The 17491-nt window shown below is 28.3% G+C and overlaps 1 protein-coding gene across 3 annotated transcripts; it reads right to left on the reverse strand.

The window, feature by feature from the left end:
* Window positions 1-608: 608 nt before the first annotated feature.
* Window positions 609-17183, reverse strand: LOC112682349. Of its 3 annotated transcripts, none has more exons than XM_025552914.1 (5): window positions 17165-17183; window positions 8037-8105; window positions 7805-7951; window positions 5134-5174; window positions 609-3200 (listed from the first exon to the last, which is right to left on the reverse strand). In XM_025552914.1, exons 3-5 carry the CDS (start codon window positions 7823-7825, stop codon window positions 1931-1933), a joined length of 1332 nt encoding a protein of 443 aa, XP_025408699.1. In that variant the 5' UTR covers window positions 7826-7951; window positions 8037-8105; window positions 17165-17183; the 3' UTR covers window positions 609-1930. The 3 variants fall into 3 exon arrangements, with proteins under 3 accessions (XP_025408699.1, XP_025408702.1, XP_025408700.1); XM_025552917.1 differs by having other exon boundaries at window positions 7805-7920; window positions 17165-17182; XM_025552915.1 differs by lacking the exons at window positions 8037-8105; window positions 17165-17183 and having other exon boundaries at window positions 7805-8030.
* Between the last annotated feature and the right edge of the window lie 308 nt (window positions 17184-17491).

The raw sequence follows: 17491 nt of genomic DNA on the forward strand, positions 1-17491 counted from the left end.
AAATGTTGGCACCAGCTTTAAATACTTAGAGGTTATTTATTTATACTGTAAATATTTCAAGCTGTCTATACTAGTTCGTCATCATTCATCATTCTATTCGCTCGTCTCTATAATACCTATAAGAAATAAAAAATTACCAGTTGTTTTCTGATGTGCTGCGAGTATTTAAGTGTTAGCTTATCTTCGAACAACACGGCGCGTGGTATATAATTATGATAGTACGTGCGACGTCCAGCTATTTTACTCTTCGGTACATCATTGATCATTATTTTTCTTATTTTCCGTAACTAATGACTATAAAATATTATTTCAATATTGATTTAACGGAGTAGTTTATATATGTAAATAATGAATGTCATTATATGAAACGTATTATAACACAATATAATCAATGCGTTTTCGTTGATTATGATAGTATAAAAGTCAATCGTGAGTTAAATATAAACTCTTTAATATTTTAATCACAAACATAAACATACATGTATATATTATATGTATTTATAACAAGGAATAATAATAACTATAACAGGTGTACTATTGTAAATAAAAAATACGTAACTATAAATGGTAATATAAATTCAAAATATATATAGTTTTATTAACTGCAGATGTATATTCAAAAAAACTATGTACAATAATGGTATTTTTTAAGAATATATTAAAACAATATTATTATTTATGCCAGAATCGAATTCTTATTGTATGCATAGTGTATATATGTCTAATATGAAATTATCCTTGAATAGTTGTACCTATAAAATCCTAGTTACACGCCACTTATACAATTTTTGAACATCAAACATTTTACTTGAATCAAAATGTGTGTGAACATAGAAATCGAAATTTATAAACAAATAGAAAGGATAAGCAATAAGTTTAACATGTGAAACCTATAATTACAGTAATTTAAGGATGAAACTCAAATAGTTTTCAAATATATAGTTACGCATCATTCGTATATCGAATAATTGGTAAATAAGAAATCACGATAATTGTAAAAAGATAATAATAATATATCTAACAAAATGTACACGTTTGTACTAATGTATACTAAAATCTATATAAACGTAAAATATATAAATAAATATAAGTAAGAAACACAGCTAATGTGTTGATATAGAGCTTACTGAATGGTATAATAAAATTAATAAATTATATAAAAATAAAACACTAATATAATTGGTTATAGTACGCAGTACTATGGTTTCAATATATTTAAGATTATTAAGAACTATAATTGACACTAAATAATTATCTATTCTTTATAGTTGATATAAAGCGTTAATACGATCAAACGCCACCTTTCTAAAGTTAAATCTTTAAAAGCTAGGAAGATTTTATTGATAAGTTATGGTTACAGACACTTATCTAGTTATCTTGAATTATACATACAAATAATATTGCAAAACCAGTAGGCATATTTTAGTTTTTAGAATTTAATTGTATTTGTATGCGATGATTCACTATCATTAAGTTTATATTCAACCGTACTTTAGTATACTCTTATTAGTGTTTTAATGTGAAGTTGTTCGCCAAAAATGCATGATTATTTTGTATATCATTCCATGCAATAGTTGATTGTTTAAAAAATTACAACGAAAATTTTAACACTAGTATAATATTTCCAATGGAAATTGATTTTATGGTATTCTTTAACCGTGTCCCTACGAGCACTACAGGGAACACGAGTATTTGCTTGATTTAAATATTTGTTCAATTCTATCATTTTAAAAATGGCTATTTTGCAGACGGATTTATGGAAGATAGCAAAGGACGTGAGCGGAAGCTTAATACAGACCTGTGTCCGTAGACACATTTCGCTGGTGCGCAAGGGATAAGGATTCTCGAAAAGTGTCCTGGGGCGCGCTCGTACTCGTTACGCATCTGTACATCAAAAAACTTGACATACGGTAAACGTAATACTCGACTATTACTTGTACATCCACCGGGGAACCACTGGCAACTCGTAGACGGCCTCGAACGGCGACACGTACCGCAAATACTGCTGCTGGTGATCGCGTTCGTCGTCGCCGCTGAACTGCTGCTGATGATGATACTGGTGCTGCTGGTGCTGCTGGTTTTGCTGTTGCTGGAGCCTGTAGCTCTGTTGCAGGGCGTCAGACAGCACGTACTTGTGGCCACCGGCGCTGAGCACCGTCTCGGCCGGTTTGGCACCCATGTACGCCGATATCTCGGCCAACGTCAACCGGTCGTCGGATCCGTCTGCTTCCGCGTCCGACGACGAGTGGTGGTGCGGCGACGCGTACGAACCCACGTCCTTCTTGACCGGCACTTCCGCTCTGACCGCGTCCACCGTCGTCTTGCCACTCTGGTGCTGCGGCTGCGACTGCCTGAAGTCCTTGTCCTTGTCATCGGCGACCTGCTGACGCTTGTACTTGGCGCTGTACTGCACCGGATGGTGCGGCTGCTTGTCGAACCCGTCCGCGTACAGCCCCTGGTGCCGGCTGGCAAAGTGCTCGTCCATGGCCTCGTGCACCAGCTGCCTAAGCTTCTCCATCGGGTCGGCCGTGGTCGTGGGCGCCGGCGTCGGGTACATCGCGGCGACGGGCCGGGCCTGCACGCGCACCGGCACGTGCACGACGGCTTGCGTATCTTCAGGCGCGTACGCCATCGCAGTGGCGACCGGACGCTTGCGCGGCCGTCCGGACGACGCGATCATCGGGGCGCCGCCACCACTGGGGATCTGCTGCATCGCTCCGGGCTGTCCGAACACGTACGCATCGTGGTCGAAATCGCCGTAGTCCACCGACGTCATGGGCGCCGACTCGTAGCCGTCCTCGTAGTCCGTGCCCGTCGAATCGATGTAGTTCACCTGCTGGGTGCGCATCGGTGGCGGTAACCGTCTGTACCGGCCCATCGTCTGCATCGGCATCGGCACTGCTGCCTGGGCAGGCCCGACGGCCGGTCGTCGTCGCGGTGGCCTGGGTCTCCTGCCTGGTTTTGTCCTCATCGGTTTCTTCTTCAGCTGCAAACCGGGCCCTTTGAACGCTCTGCGTTGCGGATACGGATGGTATGCGATGAACGGCTGGTAAAACTGTCTCGCGGCCCGATTGGACTGCGGCGCCGTCGCCTCCGTCGTGGCCGGCTCATGGTTTTCGAGGTGGCCACCGTGGACCGCGGGCCGCAAATGTCCATCACCGTCCGGCTCCACGCCGTTTCCCTCGGTCGAGTTCACATCCCTATTTTTGTGTACACGAATGCGGTTAGAACACTAGTTGTATGATACGTATCAACATTGATTTTATAATTTAATTATAAAATCAACGATATCGACAATAATGTACAGAGCGATTGGGGTTTCATAGTTATGTATGATGAATACAAAAACATTTATTTCTAGTATTTTCATGTAGCATTAAGAAAATCGATATCATATGATATTCTGATCATTCTATACATTTACATAGCCCACATATGTCTCCCGTTTTTAATATTGATTTATTTTTCCGATTCGTATAGGCTATTGGTACATGCCGCCGACGGTTTTAATATTATCGTTAAGATTGAGCAAAACACATTGACGACTGCATCGACTCGTTTCGTATAACAACCGTGTGTTAATAGTTTTTAAGATTTTCCGCTACAAACGGAAAACTTCTCCCAACCCGTGTATAAAATTATTTTATAAATTAGTTGCCAATCAACAGTCAACATGAGCCCCCCGGATGTGACGTAAGAACGTATACGAATAATGTTAGCCGGGATACGTGTGGACATTTTCATATGATTCGAGAATCATGGTGACTTAGAAAAGAGCAATTTTACTTCGTATCGCTTTCTATTCAAGTGACGCGCCTGACAGTTGTCGAATTTTACTCTTTACCTGAACCAACATTATCAAATTGCGTTATTGAAAAAAGATATTACACAATAATGAAAATATACGAATTGCACTGGGGACAGAAAAGCTAAATGTTCGAATCGCATTCAGTTTTGAAAATAGTTAACAAGACGTTTACACACCAAGTAAAAATGTATTTGTAAATTATTGATTTTATAAAACAATTACAATACGATAAGTACTTATATTTTAATTTCAAAATCATTTACTATTAAATATTTAAACTGTTGCTAATTTTTTGGATCCAAGTGTAATCCGAACATTACTATTTTTTATTTACACTTCCACCTAAAGTTTATAAGTTTAATATATCTCATAGTTCAAAAGATTTATTATCTATCATTTTAATAATTGGATAAATAAATACTATCAAGATTGTTGATTTATGACTCTCATGGAAAGGACTCTAAAAAGAACGTTTTCTAAATCATCGTTTTGTTAGAAACTAAATTTTATAAGTGATCTCATCGTTTCGTTTTCCCACAGCCTTATTCGGAAACCTATAGTTGCATCAATAACTCAGACGATTAATACGTTTTGAAATACATAAGACGTTATTTATTTTATAATCGATATTTGTATTTATTAAAACAACCATTAATAGTAGTCAAGCGTAGCCGTCAATAAATCATCTTAAACGTACGTAATTATCGCTTGCGCTTTAATGTAATATACGAGTATAGCCGATATTGTTGAGTAGAAAAAAACAAACAAACAAAACGTTTGACAAGAGTAAACGTCTGTAAGAGAATATTCGAATATTAAGTATAAGAAAGGTATATTCCTATTATATTGCCGGAATGACCGTCTTGGTTACCTTTGTCGCTATATAAGTTATCTTTATAATGCATGCGCACGATAAACTGGTTTCCCGGTTCAAGCAGGTTATATCGATATATCCATATTATACTCGTGCGGGGTCTTCTCGGCTGGTTCACAATTTTAATTCGGTTTCTTTCTTTTTTGTATTATGCTAAGTGCGCAGTAACTAAAGTATGGTATCGTGGATTTATTTACGTCACCTAAAGGTCCTTAAATACGATAATTTGAAATAATTTCTTATTGAATTAGTACTACTAGGCATGGTGTGATAAAAAAACTATCGAAAAGCAATTAACAAGTGTTTAAAAATATGTATTATGTGCACTATGAAAATAAACAATTATCGCAAGTTTGACGGTTTTAGTACTAGTGTCTTAAAGCTTGTTGTAATTTGGTAAAAGCTTTTGAATCGAAAACAATCAGTGGTTACAAAAATCGATTTAACTTACGTGCAATGAGCAAATACCAGGAACGAAAAAAAAACAAACACCTAAAATCATAATACAAATTATTATTAAAAATTTGTATTTATATAATTTTTATTATATTCTTGTATACATGCAACAATTATTAATACCAATATATGATCTTAAAAGTAATTTTAACACAATAGCTGTAAAACGTTGCAACTTCAACATTACGTTCGTAACGATGTTACAGACGCGATAGACAAAGAAAACATGTAATAAAATAATATTATTTAGTTGTATTTAGTACAAAGTGTATACATTTTTTCGTAGTTTAAACTTACAATTTGAAAACTGAATTTCCGGAAGAATAATAACATTTTTACTCTATGATAAGTCAATCGTGATTTTTTCCCCGATTAAATTACCGACCTATAATTCGTTATCTATATAAACAAATTAACTACATGACTTAAAAACCTAAACAATTTTAAAATAACATTCATTATTGATATACTTTTTAAATATATCTTATTATACTCGTATTTATTAATTCTTATACATTTTTAGAAGAATTATTTAGGAATAATTATACATTTTACATAATTCAGAACAGTATACTAGGTGTACCTCGAGAGAATTATAAAACTTAAATTAAATTCATTAATAATAATAATAATATTATTTTAATATTTTTAGTTATATTTTAATTTTATAAAAAACAGAACTAAAAAAATTGTTTCAAGATTATAGTAAACCAGAATAATCGTTAAGGTCTAAACATGCTTCTTAAAATAAATGAGAATTAAATTTATTTAAAAACTAATTATAAATAAAAAATAATTTTAATGAATAGATACAGAGCGAATTTTTTTAATATAATTATTTTCTTAGTGAATTTATATTTTTCGAGAAAATTGTTTCTTAATAATTTCTAGTCTTATAGCGTTTATTTAAATATTTATTATTCTGATACTAGTTTTAATTAGCACATACATATATCGTATTTTAAACTTTATGTACTGAGGAAAATATTTAACAGATAATTATTATGTGTAAATATGGAATAACTAATCTACAGTATAGCTGATCAAATTTGTGCATTGATGTTTTGCTATCACTTTGTTTAATGAATTATTAATGAAAATAATTAAATTAACTTACTACCGATTCGATATTCGGCACCACCAATATTATATTTAAAATTTTCTACTTTAGGATATTAAATTAAAAGTAAATGTAATAATAATTTAAAAAAATAAAATATTATTTTTAGTAAATTAAAATTTTATAATAACAACTTTTTCAAAATAATATAAATTTACTGAAGAAATGATAGTTCAACAATAAAAAAAATCACTTTATAATCTGCATAATGTACTAACGAAATAACATATAATTAAAATTTTTATATATATAAATTAATTTCTATACGTTTAAAAAGCAATGATCAATTATCACTACGTTTTAATGAATATTAATAAATTTAAGTAGGCTAACTGGATAAAACCGATCAAATGAGTTTTTGAATTTAAATATACATCGATTAATTTAACAATATATTTGTGATTCAATTACTATAACAATAACTAGTGTGCTAATTTTTCAAATTAATTCTTTAATATACTTAAGTGGTGTATTTTGTAAGTTACCATAAAAACCAATTCTTATTTGGAATAAGTTTATAACATACGTTAACCTCTATAATGATGTATTATATTTATACTACTTTTACATTAGATAAGTTTGCCAGAGGACCTTGTTAGAGTTAAAGTAAAACTTAGTTTTGAATAAGAAAAAAATTATCTCGAAAAAACTGATTTTTACACTTATATAAAAGTATAACCATCGCCTATCACATTAAATACAATATAAGATTACCTTTAATTATGATAAATCTTATTTTTAGACTATAAGATATTTTTAAAAACATTTGATCCGATTTAACTTTGAAAAAAAATTGATTATGTATAGTATTTTTAGAAGTGATTTATAAATCGAATTTAAATACAATTTCGAAGTGTACATTTCTTATAATATGTTATTAAAGCATTCTTAATATTTTCAAGTTTTGATATCGATTATAAAATATTTTTCTAACTGTAACTACCAACTAACATTTATAACATATTTTAAAGTTATTTACATAAAAATATTGATAATTCAGTGGTTTATTTTTTTATACCTATACTTATATTTGAATTATTATATTTCTTCTCAAAATCCAATATAAATAATTATTGACCTTTTAAATTTTATTATAATTGCAATTCATTTTAAGAAATTATTAAACAACCTTGCATTTAAGTTTTTTTTAATATGAATATGTAGTGTTGCGCATAAATGTACAATTTTAAATATTTAAGCTCCTTAAACAAATACAAATAGTTGAATAATTGAACTAGTATGGAATAATCATTTTAAAACTATCATGTGAATAATTTAAACCTAATACTAAGAAACTACTAAATTTAAGCTGTCGTATAAAATTATGAGAACTGATTAAAAAAGATGATATATTTAAATTAAAAATATATATACTACCATAGTTGTAAAAAGTAATGATAATTAGTAACTATATTGTATATAATATGATTCTTAAATACATTTATTTATTAGAAAAACTAGTCGTGAACTTTATTACTAATTTATTAAAACATCAAAAAATGTAACAATATTACAGAATCGCTTAGAATAAAATATAAGTACTCACCAATTTGTTATCCGTTTCCATTATCGAAGTTCAAAAAAAAATGAATTCACAGCCGTTAATTATATTGACTTTGATGATTTCACAGACCAATGCACTGTGTTTGCGGAATAACTGTTCTAGAAAAATCGAACGCAGCACATAATCGAACTGTAATGCAACCACCGTATATGTGTATTGTACTTATCTATAATATATTATTTTATAACTTTATTTACGACACAATTCTACTAACCGAAATCGAACGGAAATCGCATTGTAAGACTACGTACAGTCCTGTGATGCCGCAGGATTGGCATTGAATCTAAAACACACGATGACCTCCAATTACCATCTTTTATAAGCTTCTGTGAGACCGGTCGGTTGCGAGGGAGTCGGGAGGGAGTGCAAATACGTTACGGTATGTATAACCGATGCACAGGCTTTCCACAAATCGCACGAACCCGCATAAACACTACGGTGCCATCACTGCCTCAAATTTCTTCCGTTTCACCATCGCGAAATGTGCGAACATCCGATAAAAACCTCGGTCGTCCAAGTAGGTTTATCTAAGTTTCACTACCATATTACAAACAACGTACCAACTTTTTCTCTTCTCCTGAATTCTTTGCTTTTCTGTCGGCAAAAAGGTACAAAAGCAGAAAATCACTAAAAAAAAATAGACAATCAGGACTGAACTGGACTTTGATTTCTTTTCAACGAAAAAATGTACTAATATTATAAGAATCGAAGTAAAAAAAAAAAAGTCGACCGGATACAGAGACCGATTATTCGTCTTCGTTGCTTCATTCTTCAGACAAAACACTGGCTAATCATGACAGAGGGAAGCGATATGACATACTTAGTACCTTTTTTGGATCACTATTGTAGGATTTATGTGTTATGGTTGTATTTTTTGAATGAATATATAAACAAAAATATTAATAATATTACATAGATCGTTATAAAATAAAAAAATAAAAAAATTATAAACGAAAATCAAGTGCTTATTTATAACTTGAATTAAAAAAAAATTTTAATGCGTCATATAAAGGAATGTAAATTATTTAGATGTAACCAAAAAAGAATTTGAATTTAATGTACGACATTGATTACCAGGGCTAGAATTTGTATGCAACAGCATGTTTTTTTTGGGACTTCTGATTATTGATTTTGTCAGTAATGTCCACGAATCACCTCATGATGAGATAAATTGTGGTGTTTTTATTGTGCATGTTTTTGCATATTTTGGATAAAATACATAATATTAAATATACTGAATAAAATTAATATTATTGCATATTTCGATTATAAGAATGCGAAAAATGAATGTTTTATAGTATATTTCGTAATTGATATTTATAATTTAATATTAATATTTCATACTTAATTCTAGCCCTGCTGATTAAAGTATAAAAATTGGTTTTTTTTGTTAAACATACATTTTATTTTATTTTATTTCTCAGTTATATTATATTAAAACAAACAGCTAACCACTGATGTATTTCAATAAATAAATATTTTTTTTGTAACTATATTTTTGTGTTTATCTTATAAAAATTTAAATGCATATTTTTGCATATTTTGGTAAATAAAATGCATAGTTTACAATTTTTATTGTATACAAATCCTAGCCTTGTTGATTATTAATTTTATTAAAACTATGGTAAATATTAACGTAAATAACTTATACAATATAAGACAATGTTTTATATTTGTCTTATTAAGCCATACATAGATATATATGTAATAATAATATGCCCATCCTCGTAAAATTCCTTAAATGGTAAATACAAAGAATATCAAGCAAAATATACGTTATTAATATATTATAGATATTATAACATGCATTATGGAAGACAATGCCACGTTTCTATGATTTCCTACCCTATCATTGCAATAAACTCCAATATTTAATATCTCACGAAATGAATTAATAATATTTATAAATGAATCTAGAAAAATCGGTTGTTAAACTAAACATATCGTTTCTAATTAAAAATATTACTATATTAATAAATATTATTCCCAATTTGATATATTTATATAAAATTCGAGGTAAGTGTTGCAATTACATCATGTAAATAAATTATTAAAAATACATCAAGCAAATTTAATAAATTAACAAAAATAAAAGTTTTAAATATTACTTTTATGAGTATCTACAAAAATTAAAGTGGATACAGGTTTTAGATAAAATATTGGGTGGGACGAGTATTTATTAAAAGCATTAAAAAAAAATATAGAAATCGTAAAACCTTGCATTCATGACTCATAACTAAATAAAAGTTTAAAATATAGCTAAATTAACAGAAAATGAAAATTGAATCTTAAAATAAATCATAAAAAAATAATATTTATTAAGTTAAAAACTACGTATTTGCTTTGATTTATTCGTTAAATTGAATATTATTTTATAATAATTGTTTAAAATATAATAATAATTAATTTCATTTCAAGGCTTCCAATATAAAAATAAAAACAAAAATATTTTTCCAAATTTCAAAATCCGATATTCACCCTCAAGTCAAATTAGTTTATAAACAATGCTATCTCCAATAATCACTTTAATTGCTTAAGTAAATGAAATATAACTAATTAATATTTATAACTGAATAATATTTACTTCTTAAATATAATTTTTATGTGTTAAGAAAATGATATACTAGTTGATATATTTATTAAACTTTCGGTATATATAAGCCATAAATATAATAAATTCATTTTTAATATTTAAGTATTTCCCGTCTATATATATAATCCAAAATTCACAATTATATTCATATATCATATATGTTATAGTCAGAGCATATTTTAACATATAAAGTACGTGGCACTATTCCCCCCCCCCCCAGTGATAATTGAATGCTACCCAGTGGTGGGTGATAGCACCACTAACCAACACATTTTCATAACGACCGTAGTAACAGGAATTGATTTTCCCTGTATATTCCTCTGCCGAAGAACACCACGTCTATGAACTACAATGGTAGACAATTTTATTTAAGTGCCACTTAGTGAAAATTAATTAAAATATGTTCTGGTTATAGTTAAATGCACTGTAATAGACAGTCATAAATCACGACTGTAAATATATTCTACACATTTCTTAGATATACATGTCGGCACTCTCGCTGAGAATATTCTACGCACGCATATGGTATACATGAGTTATTTTCATATATACATATATAATATATATACCTATATATTATGAATATGTATTTCAATAATATACCATAAGTTTATTATAATAATGTTGATGTTTTATGCAGCGCAAAATATCGAGAATTATCGCCTTTCGCTAAATTATAGTTTTGATTGAAAATCCATTTCATACTTAACCGTCTATAAATTGTCATTATATGTGATTATTTTTCTAAATTAAAAGCATATTGAATCCGTCCAATTAATTAAAAATGTTTATTTGTATAAATAATTTATAATTTTTATTAATTTACAAGTCTCTTAGTGTACCAAGTTACATTATTCCTACATAGAGTTATTTTTCTATTTATAAGTTACTTTAAAGTATATACTTATAAAGTAATTAAGTGATCTCTTTACAAATAAAATGAAAATTATCACATTTTTATTGGCTCTTTACAGTTTTTCTTTATAATTTTTCGTTTTGCTCGTTAGTAAAATAAACATTGATATCGAGTTATATCATACTTTTATACTTGAAGTCTTTATAAATTCTACATCAATTATTAATTATCAAGCAGAGGATTATATTATTCGATAATTAATATTAAAATTAACAACGCATTTTGTAATGCATGTATAATTTTGGTATTACTATTTATAAGTAATACATTTTTGAAAATAAAGTTTTTGTTCTATTACTATGTTTAAAATCCATAATTCACATCCTATATATATTATATACATGTTATTTCAGAATCATATGCTACAGTAGATTTCTAAAACATTATATCGAAAGTTTAAACCATTTAATGTTATTTAAGAAATCATAAAATCTAACACTTTACCTCAGATCGTGCAAATAAAAAGTGAAGACTTCAACGCAAGTGCAACATGTATAAGAAAAAAAACACGATTCAGTTATTTAAAATAAATGTTGTTCAAATTTTTACATATTCTAGCTTAAGAAATATGCTGTACTTTCTGCCTTTTGGGCATATATAAATAAAAAAAGATAATAAATAAACAATTTTTCAAGCGTGTCTATAAAATTTTGAAAGTTGACTTTTGTGAAATATTTAATTTAATTTTCATATTATTTAACAAGAAAAATCAAGTATAGAGGAAATAAGTAAACGCACATGTAGTACAGTTATTGTGAAAGCTTATTATAATAATTATAATAATAATAACAATTAATAATAATCATATTTTACTATATTTTTGTTTGCGCATTGCCTATACAATATTCGGAATTCTATAAAAAAAAAAACATGGTCTTTCTACAAATTCTATATTTCACACTTCATCATTTTGACATTTTTGGCATTTAATAAAATTAAGATTAATATAAAACGCGGATTTCTACTTAATATACTGATGGTATACCTACTATTTGAAGTTAACATTATAATTTATCTACCATACATGATTTTGCAAACATTCGTATTATCAATCAAAACGAGCCAGTTTTACACGTAATTTTTACAACGAAAAAAATACCTTAAACACACGTAAATAAAATTATCTACTTGTAAATTATATATTGATATTGAATTGCATTCCAAGTATGTTTTGAAAAATTGATTATTGAGTGGTTCATCGGAAGTGAACGCGGGCCTGCCATATATTCATATATCACGAGTATATTAAAAAATTAAAACAAGTTTCTTTTTCAGTTTTATGCACTAATATAGTATGCTGTTTATACGTCCCAAACAAGACTGGTATTATGCGTATGTTCAAAAACCAAATATAATAATCACCACATATCAAACATTAATTATTGTCACGATTTCATTCAAATCAAATTTGTATTTATATACACTCGAATTTCTTTTAATGTACGAGTATTTGCTATTATTAGGTTATTTAAAATTAAGTGTATTTAAATAAAAACGTAATACATGAAAAATCGTACCAATAATTCATAACATACTGCACATTTAAAAAACCTGATGTAATAAAGTGAAACGGATAGCGTTTAATAAAAAATATTATTAGGCTATCATTAAAAAAATCTGTATTTAATCTAAATCGTGTTTAGGAAATTACCATTTGTTGATATGAATAGTAATTAAGTTTCTTCAATTCAATTTTTATGAATATACCACAAAATAACATATTACTTATAATAATTATAAGATTGTAGGTGTATTTTTTAGGAATTCCAGTGCCGAGCTAAATTTCTTCCTTGACTCTTAAATAATTGTTTTCAACAATAGTATATTTATGCAACAAATATTTAATACGCTAAAAAGTATCCTTAACTTCCAAATTTTAATTGATTTCATTACCTAGTTGAATTGTTTTAATTTGAAATGTAAAAGAAACGGGAGAGTTTGAAAAATGTTATGTAAGTATTTTTCTTGCATAGGGTAAAATATGTATACAATTTAAAGAAAGCTGTTAGTATGTTTATATTAAAAGAAGAAAACACGATATTATAAATTAATAGCGTACATTACACAAGTTAACAATTATCATTAATTTTAATTCTCGATAAATGATGATACTGAACATTGACGTTAAAATTATAGGTACCACATCTGTGTGTATGTGTGTGTGAGAGAAAAAGAGAGAAAACTGTAAAATAATTAAATTCACGAATATTGTGGTAAAATGTATTGATGTAAATTATTATTGATTCAACGAAGAGATATTGATTAGTTACGAGTAATAATATAACGAGATGTTTACGGTTTGATTGAAAATTAAGAATATATTTCGAATAAGACTCTTAAAAGAAAATGATTTTTTTAGTTTTCACTTTTTGGTTCTTACTGAAGCACGAAACTAAAATAAAAACCTAACCTATCTAAACATTAATACAATACCTGGACGGATACCATCAATGTCACGATAACAACGTATTATCATTTAAAACACGTATAGTAGTATTTTCTACTTAAAAAGTATGAGTACACTCATAAGATAACGTAGATTTTTAAACCTACGTTTTTTTTTTTTGCATTGTCGTCTCATATAAAAAATTATATTTAAAGTATATTGGTCGTGAAAGCAGATATCTGATAGCAAATGGAAACGAATTGGATTATATCAAACGGAGAATACGAGCTGAATTCAAATGTTAAAATTGTTTTTATTTTAAGATTATAACTGAAATAAAAGAAAGTTTAATGGGCATTGTTTTTAGGTTATAAAAGGATTTTAATAAAATGTATAATGACGAACGTTCTAATATATTTAACAAAGGTTAACATAATGTTAAATATTTAACTCGATATTAATTTCCTCGGATGATTTTTCTTTTAGATAATCGATGAAATTTTAATTTATGATAAAATTATAATATTTAATACTAAATATAATATTATAATATTTATACAAAAAGTATTTAACATGTTATCTAACTTCTATCTATGAACTTAATATGTTTTTTTTTCATGTATGGTGGAGTTATATTTAGTATAAAATATATTTATGTATGATATCCATTGATTTGTTCATATTTTTAATATAAACGAATTATATATATAATTACAAAATTAATCAGAAAACTTGATTTTATTATGATATGGTTAAGATTTTTTTACTTGATTTACGAGTCTCGTATTTTATAAAAAATACCTTATGAAGATATAGTATTAATCTATATATTATCTAATACAAACTAATTACTTTATATATCGTTCATATATAACAGTTAACTCATGTATTCGAAAAGAATATATAAGCGAGAAAATGAATGATTACTGATTAAGTAACCACATCAATAATCGTCCCAACCAGTTATGACAAATCTATCGTTTAAAAATTGAAAACAACTCGATCGTCGGTAATCAGTAAAGTAGCATCACAAAAAGTTGTTTTACAAAGCAGCTACTTAATACCCAAAATAGGTAAGTGGGTGTGTGGTGCCTCGATAGGAATATTAAGGTTATTTCCTATAATACTATATAATATTTTATAATATTAATATCTGTAGTACATAATTATAAAATTATAAACAGATAAATTTAATAAAAATTATGTAAGCACAATATATCCTTTTCTAGTTCTTTATCCAATTTCAAAATAATTAAAAACTTCTCGACATCGTTGTTTAGCAACCATTGTGCTATTATTATTTGATTATGCAAATATTTTTTTGTTTTTAAAAGAAAATTATTAATAAAATGAAATTAAAAATTATTAAATGGTTAATACTGGAGTTAATACTAAGTTGTTGTTTTATTTTTTCATATTTAGTTATAATTTTATTGACATATATACCTGACAATGGATTTTTAATTTGAAATCGGTTGTACATACTTTACAAACATATTAATACTGTAAGCTAATATTTTATTTATTTCTAAACTGTCCCGTTTTCTAAAAATTATATAGTATTTATATTAATATGATTCTATTGAATTTTTAATAAAATGTAAAACAAGGAATAAAATTAATTAATAATAAAATAAAATAATAAAAAATGTAATAAAATAATATAAATAAAACGAATAACTTCATGGAATGAAGCGTCTAAATTATGTTTGACATCATGGGTCCCTAAAAATTACATATCATCTGTCTATGATGATGTTGGAATGTTGATGTACAACATAGACGTGAGTACGTGACCTACACGTTTAGCACTTGGTTAGAGTCATAGACAGATGGAAACGTGGCCGAATAAATACGCCGAATATAATTGAAATTGCACATCCGCATATACGTGTAGTTAAACGAATCAACCATCACGGAATTCATATAATTCATTGTAATAATGAAATAGAGGAGCAAAATCAAAACTTGTAATACTAAAAAAATAGGTCTATATTAGGCTTGAGGCTTAATGGTTTGTAAAATAAATTAATAATTTATAAGGAAACGATTATAATATGCTGAGGAATAATAAAGAAGTAAAAATATCGATTTGATACGTAATGTAAAATGTTTGGAATTTTTGTTTGAAGTTTTTTTTTTTGTAATTAATATACTATTATCACTTTTTTAGGAATTCAATAACAACTCAAAGATTAATTTAGATTTCTGAAATTAAGTTGAATCAATTTCTAATTTAGGTTTTTGCAGTGCCACTCATCCATTTAGAATTAGGTACGTATTTGAACTGTTATTGTTCTATTCAAATGTAATACTCTTTATTTTCCATACATAGATAACTTAAAAGTATTTTATTAATTATATTTAAATTCAAAAATTTCTATAACTTATGTACATAATGCATGTTTTATTTAAAATATAATTGCTAATTAAAATTATATGCTTATCGTACAATGTTACTCAATTCACTTAGAAAACTATTTAAAGAAGAAAATTTAAAACGATTTGAAATTGAAAGAAATAAATTCTTAGGACTATAAGGAACTCTTAATAAAAACAAGACATTGAGTATTATATGAGCACTGACCAAAAATTAAGTTAACAGCATTTTTAAAGAAATCCACCATTCCCATAGAAATATACTGATAAAACTTACCTCACTATTCAAGAAAAATAATTCATGGTCCTCACTCAAAAACTGAAATCTGAACAAACAGTATTTCGTATGCTGTTGTAATATTTGTATCATAAAGTTGTTGGATTATGTATAGAATAAAAAGTTATTGTACTAATTGTATTGCATAAACGAAAAAAGTGTATACATTTTTCATCGTGATTATTTTTCGATAGAATTTACAAAGTGCATTTAATAGAAATAATTATAAAGTAGAAAAAATATTACAGTAGAATGTTATAAAAGAAAAAGATCATACAGATTCGAAGTGTAGCAGTAGAATAATAATATTTACATCAACAGTTTTACATAGAATTTTATACGAGCATAATACATAATACGAGTATACTAAGAGAGTTCATTATGTTTATGTGGTACCATATCTTATTAATAGTGGATATGGTATCAATCATTTTTTTTTTTTTTTTTTTTTTTTAATACACATTGATAATATTAGTACTACGATTTATTGGTGATTTATCGATATTTTTTTGTAAAGAAAATTATATTAAAAATCCTATTCCACATCTCTCCCAATTGGATGAGTTAAACGTCTCAATGGCCTGCCTTTTTTTTTTTTTTGGAATTTATCTTTTAAATGTATTAATCCTGATTTTTGCAGTTCTATGTTCAGCCACATTCGCGATCGCGAAGAGAATCGAATAAAAAAAATCATAACTGATATATGCCTGGGGTTCCTCATTTGTGGTTACAAAAGTTTCTAGAATAATTTATAGGTTTCAGTGTCATTACAACTAGGACGAAGGACTCACGATAAGTTCACAAGCATGCAGAAGCCACAAGGTTGTCTACCAGTGTCAAGTGTACAAGTGTCTGCGAGTTCAACGGTAATTTATACGACAGCACCAATGAAAGCCGAGTTCACCCGCGTATACTAGACAACAACACGTAATGCATACATAAATGTATTATAAAAATGAACGTCTACGATCTAACACGAACATTATACAGTTACGGACGCAAAATGTTATGTACACGTCGGCGAAAACAGCCCTGGTTCGCGCGCGAGATTCCCGTGCGTACAAACGCCTCCGATCTGGCGGTATATACACGTTTCCTGCGACCGCGGCCAGGGACTT

Source organism: Sipha flava, unplaced genomic scaffold (genome assembly GCF_003268045.1).
Source record: "Sipha flava isolate LNK unplaced genomic scaffold, YSA_version1 202_pilon_pilon, whole genome shotgun sequence".
NCBI lineage: Eukaryota > Metazoa > Arthropoda > Insecta > Hemiptera > Aphididae > Sipha > Sipha flava.